This window comes from Myzus persicae, unplaced genomic scaffold, assembly GCF_001856785.1.
Source record: "Myzus persicae strain clone G006 unplaced genomic scaffold, MPER_G0061.0, whole genome shotgun sequence".
NCBI classification, from domain to species: domain Eukaryota; kingdom Metazoa; phylum Arthropoda; class Insecta; order Hemiptera; family Aphididae; genus Myzus; species Myzus persicae.
In genome coordinates this window covers 76138-101131 of record NW_019103949.1, presented here as the reverse complement: position 1 = coordinate 101131, position 24994 = coordinate 76138, and the positions used below count along the sequence as shown (strand labels likewise).

The 24994-nt window shown below is 28.2% G+C and overlaps 1 protein-coding gene across 2 annotated transcripts in view; it reads left to right on the top strand.

Moving 5' to 3' along the window:
* Positions 1-24994, top strand: part of LOC111036789 (GTPase-activating Rap/Ran-GAP domain-like protein 3) — a 121018-nt gene that overhangs the window by 45721 nt on the left and 50303 nt on the right. For both annotated transcript variants that reach the window (XM_022318975.1, XM_022318976.1), the window contains exon 7: positions 814-878. In XM_022318975.1, coding sequence (XP_022174667.1) covers positions 814-878 — 65 coding nt within the window. The remainder of the gene's footprint in view (positions 1-813; positions 879-24994) is intronic.

Below are 24994 nucleotides of genomic sequence, written 5' to 3'. Positions count from 1 at the left end.
ATTTTAACAGAATGACAGTCACTTGAAAAAATTTAATAAAATAAATGTGAATCCCAATTGAAAGTTATACAAGTATATAGTTTAAATACATTTTTACACAAAAAATACATTTTAAATAACTTTACTTAACTCAATTTAAAATAAAAATCTACTTTAATAATTAAAATGGGCATTTGAAACATTGTTTTCAATTTTGTCAGTAAAATTAATTAAGCCCTGTTGGATGTTTTAGGTTTTTGTTTCTTTGATTTTGTAAACATACACATTATTTATTAAAATTGATTAGTATAATATTTGATACCGAGTTCAATAATAAAACATTTTTTCACGAATTGCCTCAGATAGCTTATTTATAGTAAAATATATAATGTAATGCCGTGTCTTTCAATTTTAATAATTAATCTAAAATACAAATTTGATTTTTTTTTAGTTGCAATTAAAAAAAAAATAGTTTTATCTTTTGAACTGAATTATAGAATTGTCTAATAGTCTTATCACGCCAACTATTATGACAGTATTTAAAAAAACATGTATCATAACCATAAGTATTTTCATTGTTGTTTATACATTTACTTTATTGTTAAAATTGTGTACCTAAAATAATGTAGTATAATATAGAGTATAACGAAATACAATTATTAGATAAGCATTTTTCTAGGAACGTAATTATTATTTTTTGGGTTATCGATAAGAACATTTTTTGTATAATATTAACATTTGTAGATATACACTATAAATATTATTAATTTTAAACTGGTATACTTATACTATTAAACAATTCATTTAATTATAATTAAATACAATTATTTTCAGGGAGCACAAAAAATCCTGTTACCTCATACACCACACAAGCCAATGACAGTCAAACAAATTTTGAGGTAAGAATAATATATCGTACCGTTATGAACCAATAATTATATTAGTTAGCGTAGTACGTAATGTTAAAGTTTATAATAATTGTAAATCAGCGACTGTCTGGAAGAAATATCTGTGACAGCAATTCCGGGCAATCGCTGATTGTAGGCACAGCTCGCATAGCAAGCCGTGGCAGTTGAATTTTAGAATAGTAAGACAGAGCATTCATATTGTCAGACCGTTTCATAAAATATTATACCAACTATCATTTTATCGTATTGTAACTTTTCTCTATCAATTTTAAATATAGAAGAAATAATTAGTTCGAAATCGTCTGTTAAAATTATTTGTGCACGGACATCCTTGGACGTCCGTAACAATTATTATTAATTAATACGTCCCGTATTATTACATACAAGAGTAGAAAATCAGTTTTATTTAGTTATTTGAGCGAGGCACTACATTATAACATTTTAAGTATCTATTTAGAATATAATTAAAAATACTTAGAAAGTATATACTCAGAAATTGTGTTGTCCACTTATCGCATGCACATTTAGATAATACTAAATAGTATTTGCTCGTATCGTTTTCACTATTTAGCAACAACAATTAATTTTATTCATTTTTTTAAATAACTATTGCAGTAAATCTGTAGTGTACACAATAACAATAATTTTGAATTACATTTTGTTCGACGATGATCAATTTATAAAATATGGTCATACTACATTTTCTATATTTAAAACAATTATTAATTTAACATTTTAGTCCATAACATACATTTTTATTTTCCTTATTAGTATCAATAAATTTTACATAACGAAAAAGTATCATTTTTTTATTTATCACGTACCTAACTTAAATTAATTCATAGAATTTAGATTCTGCTATAAACTTAGGTAAGTACCTATTAAAAAAATAAACGAGTATTATAGAAATCACGTAAGTACTTGGAAAAAAATTTGTAATAAAACATTTATGATCATAACACTATATGCAGATTCAATCGTTTTAAATGTGAAAATTTAAATTGAAAACCCACGATTTATTTAATCTTTAAATAATTTAAAATTTTTTCTCTTGTCTTATTTTTTCTAAAGCATAATATTATAAAATCGTATGTAATTAAAATTGTATTTAAAATAATATATTATTATAAGAATTTTTAATAAATTTAAACTTTTTTTTATCAAGATTATTTATTATAATTTTCAATACCTTCTATTAATTCAAATAACACAATAAGGTGATGTTCTAAACATTTTTTATTGAATACCTACTATTTTTAATCATATGTAATAATTATTTATTATTAGTTAATTATAAAAAAATGTATCAGCTAAATAAAAATACAGCTTTTATATCGACGTTTAAGTCAAACACAATATGTGCAGGTACCTACTTATATTTAAAAGGTGACTATGTTATATATAGTTATTATAAATTATTAATATTAGTCTGACAAATAAAAAGGACTGTTTCCCTTAAAAATAACTTCAAATACCTTCGTCAAAACTGACAAGTTATACAGTAAAGTACTACTTGTGTACCTACTAAAGTACTGATAATAATATTGTAATATATATATATACGTATAACGTTTTTTTTTTTTTGACAAAATAATTTCTTTGATGTATATTTTATTTATTTATTCTGTTCAAATAATACATTATTAACTATGATAAATATTTATATAGCTTATAATTAATTTTAAAATTACTAACAAGATTTTTTTGTTAATTATACTATGGTGTCTATAAATGTATTAATATTATATTAGGTAACAACGGTAGATAAACATGCCATTTTTCTGTTTTATAAATAATTTATTTTTCCTTCTAACCATCACATTTAGGTTATGCTTTGATGCATTGTGTATTGTTTAGCATTAAAATTAAATTTAGTGAAATGTTTATGTGATTAAAGATCATAAGCTATAATATATTATATATATATTATTTATCTATACCTATGTAGTAAAACCATACAAAATTTTACGACTCAGAACGTTTAACATTGGTAGTACCAGTAGACCTTATAGAATCACACATTTCCGTGATTAGGTTTTAATTGGGGTGTGACATTTTAACATTGCCCCTAGAGGGAATCTAATTATTAATCTATTATGCAAAATGATTTTCAGTTGTGTTAAAACATAAAAACAAAATATACTCAATCCGTAATAATTCTCTAATTATGATGCTATTATTGTAAACGTGAATATAATAATAATATAATCACTATTGGCCAATAAACAATACTGCAACTTTCATGTTAAAAAATTTGCTTTAATGTAGAATGTATCTTATCATTATAATAATATAGTCTTGTATTTTTAACTCCTTAGGTATCATTTGTTCGATGCTAAATGCCATATTACACATATTTTGGTAAATATTTGTTCATATTCCTCCAGCCAGTTTTTTCCCCCTTAGACTTTAAGAATGCTCAATCTTCAATATTATCATCATATTTCTTTTGACATCTACCCAATCAGAGATTATTATTATTATTATAACCTACCCCTTTTTTTAAAAAATTATTTTTAATTTTCCATGTTCTTTCACTCACATCGTGCAATAAGTCTTAAATAACTATAGAGCTTCTTTCAGATCTTTCTCACGTCCGAAGACATAATAATAATTATTATTATTTCATCATGAATCATTAATAATAAATTATTATTGAATATTGAAATATTGAAAAATCGGAACTATTTTTGTGAACATCGATGAAATGTACATTTAAACGCAGTATTTAGTGTTTTTTTCAAAGACAAATTGCTATTATATGATTAGAAGTTTTATTTATATATGCGCATCTATTTGATACTTAACATATGCAAAACGTCCATTGTTTTAAGATCGCCAGTACAACGTACGGTAAAATTGATTTACCAAATATTATTATTATTTTCTAGAAGCATCTTACTGTTGGCAAAATACCCAAAATACCAGTATAAACTGACAGATTTATCATTATACTCGTTATTTTGGTCGAAACCACATGAAATACATTACAATAAAAATAATAACAAGAAGAAGTATAATAGCGTTAAATTTGTAAAATGTTGATAGTTTTTATAATATGCGAACGTTTGAGCGAAAATTGTGTTTTCACGGTTATTTTACGATGAAAAATGAAAACCTCCAAGATTTCTCTCAGATAATAATAATATTATTTATTTTATTTTACGTATATAATATTTATATTATTATCATAATAACGAAAAGCGTAAAAAAAAACACAAACTAAATCACAGGCCGCAGCGTTATATCAATGGGAAATCCTCACTGGGTCGTATAATAATGCGTTTCTTTTCTTCATCAATCTAATGCCGCACAGTCGCGGTAGTGGAGGTGTGCTCGCAGGAACGGCGGCCATAACGACCACGAGTCCCCGCGGTGCTTTGATCACCTCGCCACACGTAAGCAAAATCAACAGGTACCTATGTTGTATTATAATATTTTATCCTCCAAACTAAGTGCGATTCGTCGATATTTCGTAATATTATTACACGTGTGCCGCCGTAGACCAATTATAGACAATTATCGAATACAGTCATAGTCGTTATTTGGACGAACGAAAACAAAAAAAAAATAACAATTCAAAAATATCAATCATAATTGAATATTATTTATTGCAAAAGATACTGCTCTCTCCCCTAAATATCTGAGGAAATATTGAAAACGAAGTGTCTTATATAAAATACCAAAAGGTACCTCTAACTAATAGCAAGATTGTTTCTTCCATAACAATTTATTATTCATTAACTTAACTAGCAAAAAAATGAAACAAAAATTGTCCGACACATACAAAACCTATTATAGTATGTGAAGCAATTGTATACATTTAGTTATGTATCAGACTATCAAACGAGCAATAAATACATAAATAATATTATATTCGACTTATTACAAATAAGTATAATATCTAACGTGCATGACGAATATTTTGTTAATAAAATATAGCATAATGCATATTATAAGGAGATTCTTGAAAATCGATTAGCGTATAAAATAATTCTGAAACCTTTTTTAATTTATAAAAAAAAACATTTTAAACAAAATTATGTACTTCAACATATTACGCATATTTTATAGAAACAATAAATTAAACGTAAGGTTTGACTAAAATAGGTATACACAAAAAATATACACATTCAAAAACCTAATTTTTCAAACCCAAACATCTTAAATATAAAGAAACTAATCACAAAATCCAAATTAGTATAGAAAGGAACACTAAAATCAATACCACTGAGCTTTATCATTGTGCTCAAAATTACAAAAAAATAATAAATAATTTGATATTTACAAATTTGCATAAGTTGGTGTAGGTAAATTAGTTTTTGATTTTAACCATCTGTTGATTAAGAAAATAAACATTTTGAAAAATAAAACACTGAACATATTGTCATACTCCCTTTTTCAATTTGTTGTTTGTGTGGCAAACAAGTTTGTTATTTTTACCAGTCTCTCTTCGAAAAGAGACTCTGGAAATCCGCATGTAGACTCTAGTGTATGTACTGTATATAGTTGAGGTTATATTTTATTTTTCATTTTATTCTTTGGGTTTGACTCATACAAAGACCCGACAGACATAATAATTTTACAATTACTGTATCGTACAACTCGTACAAGGGAAAGCTCCGTAACAAAAACGCCAGTTGTTGATTGAGAAAAAAATTACAAATGAAATTAGTTTATCATGTTTTACAATTTGCAAATCTTTCTAATATTGGAATGGAACTGTTGACTTATCATTGATTTTTCAATGTGATATATTATAAGTACACCAATAGTTATTTTACATAAGTAATCATTTAATGTTGTAGGTGTGCCCAAAAAAAAATATTAGGTATTATTGTATTAAGATACTAAAGTAATATATTCAGAATAATAATTGGAACCCAATGTGGCATTGTATTCGTTTTTTACTAAAAAAGTAAACCTATGTTTATTTTTCATTTTATTTTAAAAAAATTTCCTACCGCCTTATAGTGAAAAATGTATATGCACTAAATAAACAACTTGTCTGGTATCCACTCCTGGGATTAACTACGAAATTTTGACGAAATAATAATAATAATAAAAAAAGACCGTATAACATGTTTAGTTTTACTTCTCCCAAGTGTATGCCCAAGAAAAACAAAATGGAAATTTACATATTAATACGTTTTCACGTTTCCCTTTATGAATAAAAATATGTTACTTTATTCTCTTTATCTGTATTGTTTTGGTTTACTATATAGGTACCAAACATATTCCACCGACCAATAAATACATATAAGTATATGTATTATAATAAAGGACTTAGAATGAAATATTAGGTACGATATATAAAATATACTATGAACCTAACTACGGTTAGGTTAGTAGTCATGGTAACACATTATGTTTAGTGTTGAATCAATGTTATCCCAGAGGCCAGAACCGCTTGTTTTTTAACTATTAAGTTGCAATATATGCCGATAATATGCAATGAAGTTTAAAAACAACAAATATATTGTTATTAACCGTTAAGTACTTTTTCTTGTTAACTTCAACAATAACCTTTAAAAACTTTTTAAAAACCGAATACAAAGAATTGTTCAAGTTTTTAAAAGTGAAAATAATCTGCTATTGCAACGTTTGCAAGAAATGTTAATTATAAAACCATATTCAAGTACTAGTCTGTTAAATTATAGTTATAACTAATAACTAATTAGGTAACCAATTATAATAGAATAATTTGAAATAATATTGTGGTGATAGTTTCTGGCATGTTATAACTAATTCAAATTGTGTAAAATAATAAATTATATGATAATAACCACCAACTAGGCTTATCATGCTGGATTTGAAAAAAGCGCTGTTCGTAAATAGTTCTGTTAACAGGGCAATAATAAGATTTTTCTAGATGGTCGTGGTCGTGGTAGTGTCTACATAATTTATAGTAAATAATCATCAGTGTGTGTGTGTTTAGACTTTGGATGTGGTTATAAAATAGGAGCACGTCTTGTTCTCGCACGCAAACACTGCACATCATGTCAACATTTTAAAATGTCTCTGATAATCGAATACTATTTTCTTGTTGTCTAATAGCTTTTATTATCTATTTATCTCAACAATCACATTAATCGCATATTATATCTTTGCTAAATACATCAATTTTCATTCCGTCATACTGATTATGACATTGACATTTTGAAATTGAGAGAACAGACGTTTAATGTTAAATTAGGATATGACGAACATTTTTTTCCCCCATTTATGTATCTGAACAAACGTAATTCACTGCAAAACTTTTGTACAAAAATATTTAACTCGTTTTTAAGTTTTTTAGTTCTATTTTTTAATAAGTTTATGTTCAGATGTATTTGAAATGTAATTGTAGAATCTAAAGTAAACAATATAAGAATAATCAAAACTTGTTTTTAAAATCCATATCACGTAATCAGATCGAACTGCATAGTTTTAAGTAAAATAGGTATTTTCAGCATAAAAAACTCCGTTGTTTTGAATCTTAAAGCTTGAGTATTGTTATTCGTTCTCTTGGTGGTATTTGAAAGTGGGTGGCAATCAAACAACCATATTAAATCCAACAAGAATTGTTAGTAAAATTAGTTAAAATCAAAATAGGTACGAAATCTTTTTTTAATACATATCAAACAGTAAAAGACGTGAAAGAAAACTTCTAATTGAATTGTTTTTAATCCTCTATTTTACCCCTATTGTTACAGTTCATAACTTTTGTTTTGCTACGTACATTTTTTTTAACTGTTATAGTATGCCTATACGGCGAGGACTCTATGTTTTTATTTTCCATCAACAGTACAATAGTTAACCAACCAGAGCACGGAGCACTAATTACTTTTTGCATAAATCTTTTTCTATACTACTCTAAAAATCTAGACTGCCTGTCCCTATTTGTTTCCTCATTTATTCTCTATTATTGTCAGTTTATTACAAGTTCAGTCATACACAATATCATTGTTCGCAGTGAGGTATAGCCGTATAGGATAAGTACCAACATTTTATAATGAAATAATAATTTTATTAATTATTCTGTATAACATGAAATGTCATTTTTTTCTCTTAGTATCTTGTTTTGATTATTACAATGAAATGATTATTAGGAAAATCTTAATTTATTAATAATAACTGTAATGTGTATATCACATGATATCGTATAGAATTATGCAAATTACTAGGTTATGCATTATACATGAATTAATTACTTAACCGTTTGTTATATTCTGTTATGGTACATCGTATATGCTACTTGTTTCAATAATCTTAGACTAATGTTCATCTCATCCTCGCGTAATAACTTCATTCTCAAATCTCTTATAAAACATGTTAATATTAGATATTCTGTTCAATTATTTACAATAATAATATGAAATAAATTCCTAATGACACGTCATAAATTAAAATAGTTCATTTTTTGGTGTTTTAAGATTAAATTTTGCTTGGATTCATCCATTTTCAATTAATATTTGATTTGAATGATTGTGTCTAAGAGGTAACAAAAAATTAATTTATGAAATATGACCTTAAATTATGTTGTGTAGACTGCTAAAACGCATTTGTTATAGGTGAAAAGTTGATAGTAAATCATTCATTTTTAGTAAATCTAATGAAAATATAGATGAAAAATTATTTAGAAAAAATATTAAAATATATCGGTACTATTGAGGCATTTAGTAGGAAATTATTATAAAATTAATATGACAACATTTTAATTGAAAAAAAAATTTAAAAAAAATATATCAACGACTATTACAGCTTAAATAACTTATTTGTATCTATATTTATAAATGGTTTTATAATAGATTTAATGAATGTATATTGTCTAATGTATAATACCTTATAACTTAATTTTTTTTTCGTACTTAGAAAAAATGATAATAAATAAAACACAAACATTTTAAAACCACTCCACCATAAATCCTACATATTGGTATACATGTATGCAAAAGTATTTATTATTAGTGTGACTGTTATTAGTGTTATTATTAATGTCAGTCTAAAGTACAATATTTTGATATATTTAGGAGTAATCTTGATTAATTTAATCTGGACGTTGTTGAGTCCGTTTGCACTGATTCGGTTACAGTGGGTGGACACTGAACAGGGTAGATTTAATTTTTTTAGAGGTGAATCTCGGATCTCGGATTCTTCCTAATTACCTATGTTACCTACTATAAACTTTGTATTTAACTTTTGTAACTGGACGGCAAACAAATGTCGTCCCACCTCTTAGTGGTCAAATACCTAAAACAGCCTTTGAACTATATAGTAAATAATAGGTGGCCTAATAATACATTAAAGTGCTAATTTGTTGTGACAACAACATTTTGTTGTTGATGCATTATTTGTTGCATCGTCGATTTTTTTTTATGTTATTTACAGTTAATCTACACACATATAAACTGATATCTAGTACATTAGAAATTGTTTATTAATTCAAAATTTAATATAGTAGGTACTAGATAGCTAAACTTTACATATCTCGTATGAATATATATGAATATTATTTCGCATACATTATAAGTATTGAAGTACAAAAATGGTATTTTTAACAGGTAGGTACTTACCTGGTATTCAAACTTTAATTGTTTTAAAAAACTAAATGATTTTGATTTTGTTTCAAGTTTATCTTTTTGATTAAAATTAAAGATGGTAATTTTTTTAATAGCAATTCATAATTGTTTATAATTGGTAATATAAACAATGTTTACTTGTTAACTTGTCCCTCCATACATAAATAAATTTGAATACAAATTATATAATAGAATTAATAACATAAATTGAGTCAGTCAATATTCAAACGATGAGTATTGTAAAAACTAGGCAGGTAGGTATTTATTTTTAAGCCCGATGAAACGATTATAAATTATTAACAATACAAATACTGTGTGATCTGTCTTTTTTTTCTATATTCGTCGTGTCATTTTCGGCGCATGAGTTTAATTTCATACATACGTTGTTTTTTAATAAATTTAATTTATTCTTGTCGTGTTTCTAATTGGGTACGACATTTGGTATGCAAACTAAATTGTGTGGACCGGACCCAGGAATATGGATCAATTAGTACAAATGTACACACCACTTTCTGGGTACCAACATTGCTTCTCGAAATTACACTTCCTGTTTGTAGGGTTAAATTACTTTTAGAAAATACAGTAAATCATATTATAATACCTAGGGACAGTAAATTCGGAAATCCACTATAACGCTATTGATATTGTGTTTACGAAATTTTAATTACTGTTGATATGCATCAAATTTAATAATATTTTTAATTTTTAATTTTAAATCCCAATGTAGGTGTTTTGTTCAATATATTACTATTAAAATGGATGGTTAATCAAACGTGAAGTTAGTTATTTAATGGATTTTCCATTGAAATTATTTACGCGGTTTAGGTGATAATAAAAACTAATTCATTTTAAAATAATTTAAAATTTATAACAAATAATTTAAAACTCAATTCATTGCTTTTGTACTTTATATATTAATATGTCACTGCAGTAATTTTCCTTTCAGATGAAAATATTTTCCAGTTAATTATTAACTTTAACTACTATATTTTATTGGTTACAACTTACAATCTTGTTGTAATAATAACATCTCATCTATCAATAATATTCATAACTGGGGCAACTATTTGCTTAATAAATAATTAACTTTTAAGCTATTGCTTAATTGATTTCAAAAATGGAATTTAAATACTGTCTTCTTCTATATAAAAACTTTGCTATTTAGAAATTACTCCGACTTTGGACACAAGCGCTTACTGTTCATTCTATCCAACTAATGACTCCACCGAGTCTTAAATTTATAAAAAAAAAATAGAAGAAACCTGACTAGATTTCACTAATATATCTATTAATGAATTGCTTACTAAAATAATTATTTTACAACATATTATTAAACGGATGTATAATTATTAATGTTATCGGAATGAATTAGGTTTTGTCGAATATGTACGGTCTTATTGGTGATACGTTTTTTAACCATTCGAAAATTGTTTATTAGTTTTAAAGTTTTAATAGAATTTTTTATTTGTTGCAGAAAAATCTATGAATATTAAAAAACATATTCTTCAATAAATTTGATATTAAAGTGCAATAGTACTTTTAACGATTATATTGTTCATGTTTAAAATGCTATTACGGTTGAAATTCAAGCTGTGGGTACTTAACAAATATGAATTATGGTTTAAATATATGAATATTTCTCGGTATGTGGTAGTTTGGGTGTATAATGTTGGGTTCGACGTACAATTTAATGCTACTCTTTGCCCAAAAGTCTCCCGTTAGGCTTTATAATATGTCAAAAATACGTTATTATAACACGCTGCGGTGGTCTATATATTTGTGTATTCGGTACAGTTTAAGGGGATTTTAGGGAATTAAACTATTCAAAATGATTTCACATTGATTAAACACGACCAAACTTTCAAAACCTGAAAAAATAACACCGTTATTAGAAGTTATAATTTTTTGGCAGTCAATACTTAATAGCATCATTCTTAAATAATTCTATGATTACTTATAGAAAAAATAATCTAAAATACAATTTATTTAAAATTTTTAAAGATATTATAATTACTAACTCTTAATTTAAAGAAAATTGCTTCGCCGTATAAAGCTGATGGTGACAGAGGAATATAATATAATCGGCAAAAGTAAAAACTCTTTACAGTCTCTATACTTTTTTCGGAAATTTCAATCCACATTTCAATACGTTGAAGAGTATAGATAAAAAATTAATTTGTGTATGAAAACTAAAGAATGTCCTGTGGCGATTTAAACAAGGTACTTATTTCTAAATGTTTGAGAAAAACCACTTTCTTACTATAGATTTATTTATAGTTTATACAAGATAATGTATAAATAGAGCATTTTTATTTGGTGACAATTTAAGAATAAATATATTGTGAGTGGAATGAGAACTTTGTAAAATACCGGTGTTACACAAACGGGTCGTGCACGTGCAGATTGTAATATTTAAACATTGGTTTTCATAAGCAGTTATAATTACAGTCGGTCATATTATGTACTTATCCTTTTTAAATTTGAATGTTTAAAAAATATGACCATGTATTTTTTTATTCCACAATAAATTCACACACAGTTTATTTATTTCGATCAATGGAGATAGTATATTCTACTTTTCTACTCCATTTTCAAATTTTTATAAACATTGTGTTGAATTCTAGTTTGCAATTTTTTTTTCTTTAACGCAAAATAAAAATCATTCCACAAATATTTAACTGATAACATTGATTTATTGGTTTGACGGGCAAACGTATTTTGTCAAAAACTGATAAGAGCAATAAGCTCCCAATGGTACTGACCTCCTAATGTCCTGGTGTGTGCGTGTGTGTGTGTGTGCGTCATGCGTACGTCGCGTCATCCGAGATTATTCAGATTTCCCACTTGTATATATTGGTAGTGAAGTACATTCTACAGGTAAAATTATTTCCATTCGACGGCAGGAACTAGAAAGCTTATTTCATATATTTTGTTTTACTTCCGTATTTTATGTACAATTATATCGTAACAGTAATCCCCAAACTTCAGTCGATTCTCCGATGTCGTTTTCTGGACAAAATATAGTCCCGAAATCGACACGTCATCTCTTTGAGTCCAAAGTAAGTGTGTTGCTTAATTTATGTTTATATGCATGTCCAATTCAAATTAACAACTGCACACGTTATACCGGCGTATAATATTATGGTTATTGATTTTCAATCAGTTGTTCAGTACATAAACTGTTGTCATGTTGTGACCACGCACCTCTGAAATAGGTTAAAATTCGATGGCTAGTACAAAATAATGTTGGTTTGTCACAAGCTACATATTTTACAGGACCGTTAAAATATGTTCGATTTTATTTTAAACACATAAATGCGTTAAAATGTGTTTTCATGATATCTGAATTAATTTGAACAAATTTGAAACAATTTGAAACAGAAATTAATACATTTATTTTTTTACTACTACTATTTAGGTACTTGTCTTTTTGATTCTCTGATTAAAACCATCGATTAAATACTAGTATGTTTAATCTATGTTAAAACGAATTTCGAATAAGTAAAAATCCATTTTCTTCTCAGTTATAGACAAACACGATTTTGGTAGATGTATTAAAAGTTGTTGATTTCTTATTTACTATTATAAAAATATTTAAAATAAAAATGTATTAAAATATACAATACATCTTTAGGTAGTCAAACATACATGTTTGACTAATATCAGTATAAAATACAATAATACACTACATATAAATAATATAAAAATAATAACATGGCAGTACTCCATATCAATATTGGGTCATACAAGATTCTATTTCTCTGAAACACAACAATAGCTCATTACTTATTGATTCATTTTTACCAAAAAACAAATATGTTTGATATGTTTTACTTGTGCAGTTTATAGTCAAGCTAAATGGTTTTGTAAATGCATACTGTACAATGTCAAATATTTTAGAACATAATATTGTTATATTTGAGCACTAAAATACGTGTCCATATCCAAAAACTCTTATTCCAATAAGAAAAGATATATATAAAACGGTTGTTTATTTGACCTACAATATTTGACAGAATGATTAAATTTACCTTTCATGAAAATACAAACATACAACTACTTACAACTTTTTTTCTTTGAATAATACACATACCATATCGTCTATATGCTAAGACTGAAAAGAGTTCGATTTGTGGTAATTTTTTTTTCAAAAACTAATAAATTTCATATAATATAAATATAATGTTTTTTTCGTTGTATTATCAGAATTATTATTTCAATAGTAGGCCCCTTTCATCTATCCTTTAGAAGTGGAGTTATTTTTTCGAAATGAAAATGTTTTCATTACTGTGAAATAGTATTGAATTCTATCAAATAATAATAATAAGTCATGGATATAATCATCTCATGTGAGTTGCGTGTGAGTATATGACATCCTACATTTTTATATTATTCATTTATAATAATCCCCTGCCGATATAGTCGTCGTGTTTGTGTTAATCACGTGGTTATTAGGTTTGAATGTAGTTGTACCCATACATAATATTTGTACGCTCCAAACGCAAATGTTGCAAAATGATTTTAATTAATGACTTAAAAAAAAAAATGCACATACACAATCCTTGTTAAAGGATTTTTATTTTTACTACATCCCAGTGAAGTATTCACTATGAAATATAATGGTCATAAATATGATTATATTATATAAATTCGTTTTTTTACACTCCTAAAATAATATATATTTTATAACTCGTGCACCTATTAAAACGTATATTATCCCGCAGTCATGTGATGATAAATTATCATATTTATAATAATTATCTTTACTATTAATCTTATCTAAAAGTGTCCACCCCACACGCATAATATTAATATCATATGGTATTGTGAATTGTGATTCATTGTACAGTATGATCGCGCTGTATCAAAGTTATTCATAACTGTGATTAAAGTGTAGTTACCTATATTTCACTAGTTAATCAATTTAAGTTTAAGCTATTCCGTTGCAGGTTATCGTCTGTAATAAAAATTGTATTAATATTTCATACTCTGTGATGAATAAATTTTAATTTAGCCATTTAGACAAACGGATACATTAAAATTTTAAATAACTCATGACAAGTATAAGTTTATGACCCAACAATATACACTCATATATGTATACTCAATCTCGAAAACAAACGTGTTGGTTTCGTATATTTTATTTCTTTAATTATTATATTTACACTCGAAGTTGTAATCGTTTTCGTTTTAACCTCAAGTGTTTTAGTTTTTGGAACGTTTTTATGTCTTAGTAGGTTGTTAGAAGATTTCGTCATTCTATCTTACATTGATTGCCCGCTCACAAGTCACTGAAAAGAGACATTATAAAACGGGATGGCTTGGGCATGTTTTCTCTGCGTAATTGCTGTTCAGATAAAATAAAGAAGACGTGACGATGATATGCGTAGGATTAAAGCCTAGTTATCCGATCGAATCTGATATATATATTTGCTCTCAGCCCGTGCGTGTCTGTGTCTGGACTTTGGACTAGACGTGCGTAATCTGGTGAGTCGGTCACATATAATAAATGCGTCGAAATAATATGTCAAATGTGGACAGGATTTGTATGAAAAGCGGGAGTTCCGCACTTAAGCTGAATTCGAGTAAATGTATAAGCGCCCGAGAAAAGGATACTATTATGATGTATAATTAAATCCCCGTTCGGTTGATTCTAAACGATTTCTGATGTGATTATTATTCAACAGAATCTTGTTTGATTACTAATCGTAATTTGGTATTATTTTTGAACAAATATATCTACGGAAGTCTGAAATTCAAATTTATACGGAAAAAATCAATGTATACAATATAAATATAATGAAAGTATACTTTGAAATTGAAATTAATCATAAAATACATGTTCAAATACATTTTGACTTTATTTTTGAAGTTGACTCATTGTTCAATCCAATATGGTTCAAGATTAGATTTAATATTAAGTCATTATTTAATTTACAAATATTACGTTACCTATATTCATTTTTGTATAGTCAAAATGACGAAAATTTTAAGCAGTTTTTAGATTTAAATTATTTACATAATACGCTTGTATTTGTATACAAGTACCAATGACCAACGCAGTTATAGTAATAACGAAATTTCAAAAATTAAATAAATCTACGTACTACTCTAAAATGTCTACGCACACATCCAAAAGTTTTCGAGGGAAGGGGCGACAAAATACGCGTTGCCCCTATCCTGAAAGTCCTAAATACGCCATCAGTACTCCTCGGGGGGGTGTCTACTGTGTGATACGCCGAACCTGGTCCTACTATTTATATTTTACACGGAAGGAATGTACGATAATAATTATATTAAACAGAAATAATTTATTACCTTAGGTGTTTTCCAAAAGTATTTTCAATGACAACTTATTTTTCCAACTCATATACGTTTGCGCTGTATTCCAGGCTTGCGTTGTACATTACGCGGTTGTTGAACAAAATATAAATATCATATTATACAGTACCCTCGCACTGTGGAGACCGTAACGTAATAATAAGCAGATGACGTGCGTTACAATATTTAAAATAATACATACATATTATATTATATCGCATGCGTCCGGCGAGGACGTCCACTCGCTGAAAATGGATAAAAGCTGTGTAGATCCGGTATTCCGGTGTAATCCGATTTGAATAAGCGTGCAGCGCATCTTATATACACACCACTCGCATACGTGCATAATACATGATAATATGATTATCCCGACTAAAAGCGTATTGTATCGACTGCCCGTATAATATGATATATATATGTATATCATTTTAAAGTGCATCGGCGCAACTAGTAGGGTGGGACATTTTTTTTTTTTGCACGTCACACATTATTGTTTACATAGGTATAATGATATGCTTGTATAATTGTATTAATATAGTAATGATGTCGTGCAGTACAATTATTATGCTTCGGCGTAATATAAATAATTGAATAATGGGCGCCACTCGTGTATAATTACGACGGACGTCGGGGGCGGCCATTATGACAAGCATGGCGTAATTTGTGCGATTAAAATTCGTCCCGGGGTTTTTATTATGTCTTCTTTTCGCCGATTTCGCCGTTATTTCTCAATCAAACCATCACTGTATTATTATTATTGTTAATAATATCATTGTGTCTGGCAGAGCCCCATCTACAGGGTGAGGCCAGCCGGGCACTTGACTCATCGTAGCTAGTTCAATTTACTATTGGGAAGACAGATTAACGCTGGGAGCGCTGTCGCACTGATGGTTAGACGATTTCGCCCCCCCCCCCCTACGTGGAGTTGGAATATTATTACAATCAGATTGTATTTACTTCCCCGACATTTCGCATAAGTTTTGCTTAAAGTCAAGTGCATTTGAATGTATTTGATAATATCAGTAGAAATTGTACTAACCTGTATAATATACTGTTAGCTAGACCAGCGTATAAAGTTTCAATAACAAAATGTATTTATTATAAAAAGTAAAATAACCAATATAAAACTACATCTATATATCCCGAATCGGAAGGAAGAAATTGCTTCTACCGGAGCGCGTTTCGTTGATCTGTCTTCCCAATACCTCTTAAATACACTGTTAATCAGATATTTTTTTTTTTATATTATTAACTGCAGGTACACAATATTATTATCAAACATAGTTATATAAACACGTCTTTAAAATTAAATGGATGATGATTTATTTAATTAATGCTAATAAAATATCTAGATCAATACGTGTATATTATAGACCACAGCTCTAGATAACCGTGATGTAGATGACCCCTTAAATGATTTCGGATTTCTTTCCATTGATAAAAATGAATTCGAATTTGCGTTGTAAAAATCAACTGCCAGCTTAGGCAAAAAAAAATAAAGATATACATGTCACAGAAATTGTTGAGGAGATAATATGTTTTAAACATGTGTCATTATCAGTACATTTTACAAGTATTGAATTAACTTCGTTTTTGAATTCACTGCATTGTTTGAATGATTCATGATTATAAACTTCAAGAATCTTTTCAAAATATTGGAATTGCCATTAGGATTTTTGCCTCAATGCGTCCATAATTACAATGGCCATATATAAAAGAAGTTTCAGCAAACTTAAATTAATTAAAAGATAACTTTGCTAAGGTTTATAATGAGCTAAGTGAGATTATCTAGCATGCGCATATTTCAATTGAAACGGAAATTTTGAATAAATTAAATTGTGATGATACTTGACAACTTCACTAACATTAAACCAACAAAAATTAATTTGTAAAAATTATCTATTTTTATTTTTGTTAAAAACTTAAATGACAAAAACAATTAATGTTGTATTTTTAGTGTTTATAAATTATAAATATTTATATTATAGTAATTATATAAAATAAATCTAAATCCAAAATATTATTTCGAATATTTAAATTTATTTATTTATTTATTAAATGCGTATTATTTAATATTATTATTAATACAATTTAAAAAATAAGTAAATTGAGTTTATTGATTAATTTTAAGATACCATAAATAAGGTTTGATTTGTTTAGTTAGAGAGAGGTCCCGTTTCGGCCATAATTTGAAATGATAGTTTCCCCTATAGTCTGTTTCTGCCAGCTTAAAAAAAGTTTTGATTCCCGTTTCTGCCAATCTATTCCTATTATGGTAAAATTATTATAATATAGTCCATGTTATTGGAATATTATCCACATTATATTTAAGGTATAAAATACAGTTTTATCATAAAATAATTGTACATAGTTTATACCACAACATTAAATATTTAAAAATATTGTAATGACTAATAACTCAAATACAATTTATAGGTAGTAAAGTTTGTGCTCCAGTTTCAATCTTATCGATTTCTAAAAGATAATTCAATATTTAAGTTATATATATATAATATATATATTATAAATTATAATATATATGTATATAGTACATGTATGTGTGTGAGTGTGTTTTATGACTTATGCACCATGAAGATTTTCCCTTTTTTTGTTAAATATATTATAATAATTTTACCATAGCAGGTAGATTAACGGAAATGGGAATCAAACCTTTTTTTAAATTGGCTTAAACTGGCAAAGGCGGAAACGGTCATTTCAAATTTTGGCGGAAATGGTACAGGCCCGTTAAATAATATTGCTCTGTGAGCCATGATGTCTGCCTATAGCAATATAAATGTATTTTATGTTCTATGCAGACTCTGACGTCGGTAGTACTGCACCAATTACACTGCTTTTATTGTCGAATTCGGAAAATTAAATAAATTTATTTTTACTATTATAATTATTAATTTGTACTATAGGTATAGGTACTCGATGTCGATATCAATAAAATTATTTTTCTTTCATTTATCGGTTTTGAAACGCATTATCATAGAGCTAAAATCGTGAGGCTAGGGTACTACGACCTTTATTCTATTTCTTTGACAACCTAGAAATATGTAAAGGTTTGACTTATAATATTTTACCAATAATTACCATACATAATATACTTGACTAACAAAAAAACAACCAACATAGAGTTGGGAAGCTCTTTTAGTCCCCTCTTGCTAATTTGAATCACCGATATCGAATTCAAAACACGGTAAAACAGTAATTTGTATAGATCAAAAGTAAAAGAGCGAACGGGTGCAGCCTTTTGTCATTGTAGACATGTTTAGCAGATCAAATATACGTTAAATCGAAAAATATTATAAATTCATCGAAAGACTCATTATCGCGTTTATGAATATAAATAGAGGATAAAATAGTAAAAACTCATAGCAGTCACCCACTTATAACTTTATTTATTTCAATTACAAAATTATACGTTAACCTTTTTATTCTTCAAAACTCGACTTTAAAACTTGAAGTGCTCATTATGCTTTATTAATAGTCTTATCAAAGTCAAATGGATTTCTATAATTTATTATTATATTTTAAATATTATATTAGGTTTAATGTCTTTCATGAAAGTTAAACTTTCCTTTTACCTCAATTCATTAAGTGAAAACTTTTTTTTATATAATATTATACTAAATTAGGTTGTTTTTAAGTTTTTGTTTCACTTAAAATTAATCACCCAACTTCAAAAGTACTAAAAAGGAATTAACTTTAATTTATTAATGATTGAATTATTATTTTCTGTTAAAACTGTCGAACATCGAACAATTGCGATGATTGACAATGTTATACAATTATTAAAAAAATATTCAACTATTGAACAATACATTTTCACAAGTCAAATCAATAAAACATACCTTACTGCAGTAAAACGTGGAGTATTAATAACAAAATAAACAAAAACTAGCTAGGTTTTATGTTGGTAATCATTAATTTATAAATTATAGTGTTTGGTCAAATCTCAACTACAGAAATTTCGCGTTAACGGTTTAACTATACTTTTATCCTGTATTGTACCTACTTTGAATTTTAAACGTTCATTAGTTCCCCCATATTTGTTGCTGCGGCTTGTACCTTATAACGACCTCGTATAATTTATGTTTGAAGTACGGTTTCTGTAGTTTGTTAACGGAAAACCTGTAGCGGAGCAACTGCAGCAGTAATGCGAAAATGAATAAATAAATATAGGTGCCTATCCAAAGCACTTTGTTTGTGCGCGGTGGAACATTTTTTATTCAAGTTGAGACGCAAATTGAACGACACTCATTATAAATTCGTGTTTAGGTGTAATTTATTATATATTTATGTACAGCGGTGTATTGGGTAAATGGTTTCTCCTCCTTAACCATAATCCGAGATTGTCTTGTACCTACCTATGCTCGTGTTTAAAGAACGCGGTGGTGAAAAAAAAATGATGCTACGGGAATTTCTTCTTTCTCATCATCATTCGCCCCCAACTACACGGGGTCTGCCACCCTTGTTTTTTATTATACACCTATGTATACTATACATTGTATACTAGAAAACCGTCTCGGTGCACCGAAGCATAGCGGAAACATGATAAACTCGCGTTTGATCGTTCTCTCAAATAATTTCCACAGCCTAAATACTTAACATTTATTTTTAAACACTCACAATAAAATAACATTTTCCCTGATATATAGCGTAGGTATTATCATAATATATTATAATCGTTATTCTGGAAGTATAATAAACTAAAGTACTACGACTCTTAAATAAAAACTGTTTTTTTCGGATTACTCACAGACACTTCTTAATACATAGGTACTTTTATTTTATCCAACGAGTACTCGTAGGTAACAGTTTTGTAGAATATCACAACAATGAATGTATAATTATAATAATAATATAATATAATAATTATAATAATTAATCTTCATATAATCATTTCACTGAACACCCAAAATGTAGCCAGTTGCTTTGACTGCTATAATAATGTATAATATTATGTAATAAGTTAGGTGAGGTTTTTGTTGTTTTTCACCCACAGTCCATGGGTATTTTTGATTGATAGAACCGAGATGATGAGTGCCAGACGAGCGAATATAATGACTTTGATCCGTGGTTGGAGCTTAATCGGTTTATCGAAAACTGGAATCGTGTGTCATTATTCAGGGGAAAACGGAATACGGTATAATTTCTGTGGTAACTGGTTACGCCCATATTATGTATTTATGTAATATATAGGATCAGGCTATTATTATTATAAACCAGCACAATATATTATGCTCAAAATCCATGTTATCGATGGCGTGATCTATATATACCATTGCTATAAGAAAAATATAATTATAATTATAATTCCTGTGAAATTCAATACACGCCTTCATGTTGTATCATACAATACACAGCTACTGAACCACAACACCTGCTTTGAAAATGTCGTCAACACATTACAGGGTGATTCGCCAAGGATGCTCGCTCCAATTTTTCCTTTAATAATGAATTAATTCAAATTATGAGGTGAGTTACCTTGGCCCCACCACTTACTCTAAATATATGATAATTAATGTTAAATTATGTAACATCATTTGTAATCATTTGTAACCACCAAAAAAACATTTTTAACCTAACCAAAACCGCTCAAAACCAAGTATCTGTGTGGTGGGGCCGTGGTGACGTCACAACAGCCACACCACTACAGAAGTTCGACTTGCCGGTAACTTAAACCTAGTTTAAATTATGTAATATCATTTGTAATCAATTGTAACCACCAAAAAAAAATGTGTAACCTAAACAAAACCGCTCAAAACCAAGTATCTGTAGTGGTGGGGCTGTAGTGACGTCACCACGGCCCCACCACTTTGACATTAATTATTATATATTTAGAGTAAGTGGTGGGGCCAAGGTAACGCACCTCAAATTATGATTTCTGAAATTTTTAAGTTCCTAAACTCCAGGACCATAATATTTTGAATTATTTTTTACTTTTATATATTATACGAATGTGTAGTATTGTGGCGATACAACTTTCTTTTTTTTTTCAAATAGAACCAGCTTTATTTACCGTAAGCTTTTAAGTAGATAGATGATTTTGTTGAAAACTGTTGATGTAACTAAATCAAAATCAAAACGAGTATTCGTTGAGTTATAAAACGCATATAGATACTAAGAACAAAAGTTTGGTTTAACAAAAATATAAAACAGGTATATTCAACATTGGATCTAATATTTATTTATTGTATACTTACTTGAACAATTTTAAAAAATTATAAATGTGTGCTGGATTAATATAAGATAATAACTAAATATTATAAAATCTTGATACCCTCCATATTTTCCTAACCCATTATCGCGGATCTAACTAAGTATATTAAGAAGTTTTTGATTACATTTATTATTAATGATGAAAAGGGGGAGGGGGTGAGCACACTTGGTGAACCCTGTGTAAAACATTATGTAATGTATTTATTATGCTTCATGGATCGCCTCGACGACCTCCGTAACAAAATGGAGGTTTAGTGGGTTCGACATCCATACCCACGCCTCCCGAAATTTTAAGTATTATTATTACTATTTTAACTTCTTACATGCGATTGGTGTTAAAAACTACGGTTTTGATTTTAAGGGCAACTGACATTTTTTTTTTTTTGGTTACTACTTTGTCGAGGATGAAAAATGAATGTGTTTTATTTACAGAAAAAACCATTAATGATGCAAATACTTTGATAATTTTTCAAAAATATAATCTTTTAATGATCCTTCAACCTAATCACTTATTATTGGCATAGTCTTATAGAAATAGACTCAAAAATTGCCCCGGTAACTGAAAGGCAGGATAGCGCCAAACTGATTGATAAAGGTAACTTGAGTTTCATCATAAAATTGAGAGAAATAATACTATTTCAAGGACAGCCAATACACAATTAAACAGAGCTCGATCATCGGAATGAGCTCCACTTACTTTCAAGAGTTATCATACCTAATATTCCATCTATTTCTATAAGTTTATGCTTAGAGATGCAAAAATTCAACTGATAAGTGTGTATTAATATGTACTTATAATATTTAATTTAAAAAAAAATCATACGAATACAACAGACTATGTTTGACACAGGCTATTTAATATCTTATACGAATTCAACGAACAGAAACTTAATCTGTAATGAATAATAATATCGTACATCGTGATAGACTTTTTTCGCTCGGCTAATGAATCCGTTTCTGTTCCGTTATGCATATATTAGAGTGATGTAACTAAAATCATAATTTATGAACTAGAGTAACTTACTAGACACTGTCTATATTTGTATCGTTTTTTCAAATATTATTATGAAGAAATAATTAAAATTCATATTTTCTAATGTATGGTGGTTCGTTCAAATACGAAGAGTGGGATGAAGCTCGATCCGATTTAATCGAGATCCTATACACGGCCAAAGGCGTAGTCGAGAGAATGTGAAAAAAGACAAGCGCGTCTCCATAAATCAATTTAATCGCCTTGTGTATGATACACGGCGAATCGCAAAACATTATCCACCAGCCGAGGGCCGTCAACTGTAAGACTACTTTATTATCACTCGAACTCTCGGAAAGCTTTGAAGTGCTGCGCCGGCGGCACATATAATACCTACTGGCGCGTGCGTTAATGACGCCATTCACACTTGACGAAAATTTTCATATTGCCTAAACTTCAACTATCTACATACAATATTTAATGTCATCTATTATCCAGCAGCTATAACCACGGCGCGGTGGAATTCTGATACGGTTCGTAAATATTCGCGAGCATTATATTATAATATGCCAATACCACAGTACATCGTTGTATTATTGTTTCACGTCGAACAAAATAATAAATAGGTATCATCAGACCGCACACGGTGGCGGCAGCTGCTTCGGAATCTCGCCATTATTAATCTCACATTATTATTCGCTTCATTCGTTTGTTTCGTTTGAAACGTCTTGAACAGTGTACGAATTTAATATCGATCATAGGACACCCCAAGTATAGCCCCTCTCCCTCGTTGAGGCGATAAAAATATGTTTATGATTATTGAAAATGGTCAGTGCTAGTTTATTATTTTACACTCGTTCCAGTATCGTACTCATGGTTTCTACGTATATACATTTACAAGGACAAACAATCGTGGTATTTATTCACAATAATATGATTGCCAATAAAATCACAAAACAGTGATTGTAATGTAAATCTCTAATGATTTATCACATTGAAGCTGAATCCCAAAAAATGCTAAAAAATTGCATCCGTGTTTTAATGGATGCTTATATATAATATTATTATAGAAAATATCAATTTTTTTTTTTAGCATGACTCTTAGAAAATATGTGTACATGTTTTGCTTAAAACTATGTGAATAATAAACGGACATAAATAAGTTTTTCATTTTTTCAAAAAACTATGGTGCAGCATAAATTTAACGAACTTTGTTTTTATGTAGGTTGTTGTGAACTTTTCAAAATAAAAATACTAGGGAATATTGTATACAGTCAATAGGATAAATCGGAGTATAATAATTGATAATTATATACTACAAATATCATACTTTAAAAAGAACAAAATATAAGTGTTGTTTTAAAATGCTGGTATACCAAGCGAATTATTATCGACCTAGGTGCACTCTAAATATATTACCTATCACTATAACGTCACTCTACGTATATAATATGGTTCCCACCCATGTATGACGAACAATTATTATCATTGATATGAAATTGGATACAAATCACATACATAATTGAATGATGGCATATTCTACTTTTTTTTAAATCTTGTAAGACATATTATTGACGTCAGCTGAATATCTCGGCATTGAAAAATCTGACGAGCCAAGGAAAAATTGTCGAAACAAGTATCTTTGCGAGCAGCCATAATATTTACATTAAAACGGAGTCCGGTCGGCAACTTGACCACCATTTCAAGCCATCTGATCTTATGTCATCACATAGGTAAATAAAACTACTAGATGGCAGACTAATTCTTATCTATTCAAAATTATTGCATGGAGTATCTACCATAAGGCCTATAATTGGTATCTCCATATATTCTTACTCTATGTATAATTATAATTAATTTGGACTTAAGCTCGTACTTTAAATAGGTCTTATATAATAGGTAATAATACTGTAGTTAACCGTCTTAGAACATTAGTAAGTGTACAAAAATCTAGTTTGTATAATTATAAATATTGTGCTATTTTAATACCTACTTTAATTTACTTATTATTCTTTTTTAAGTGTCTT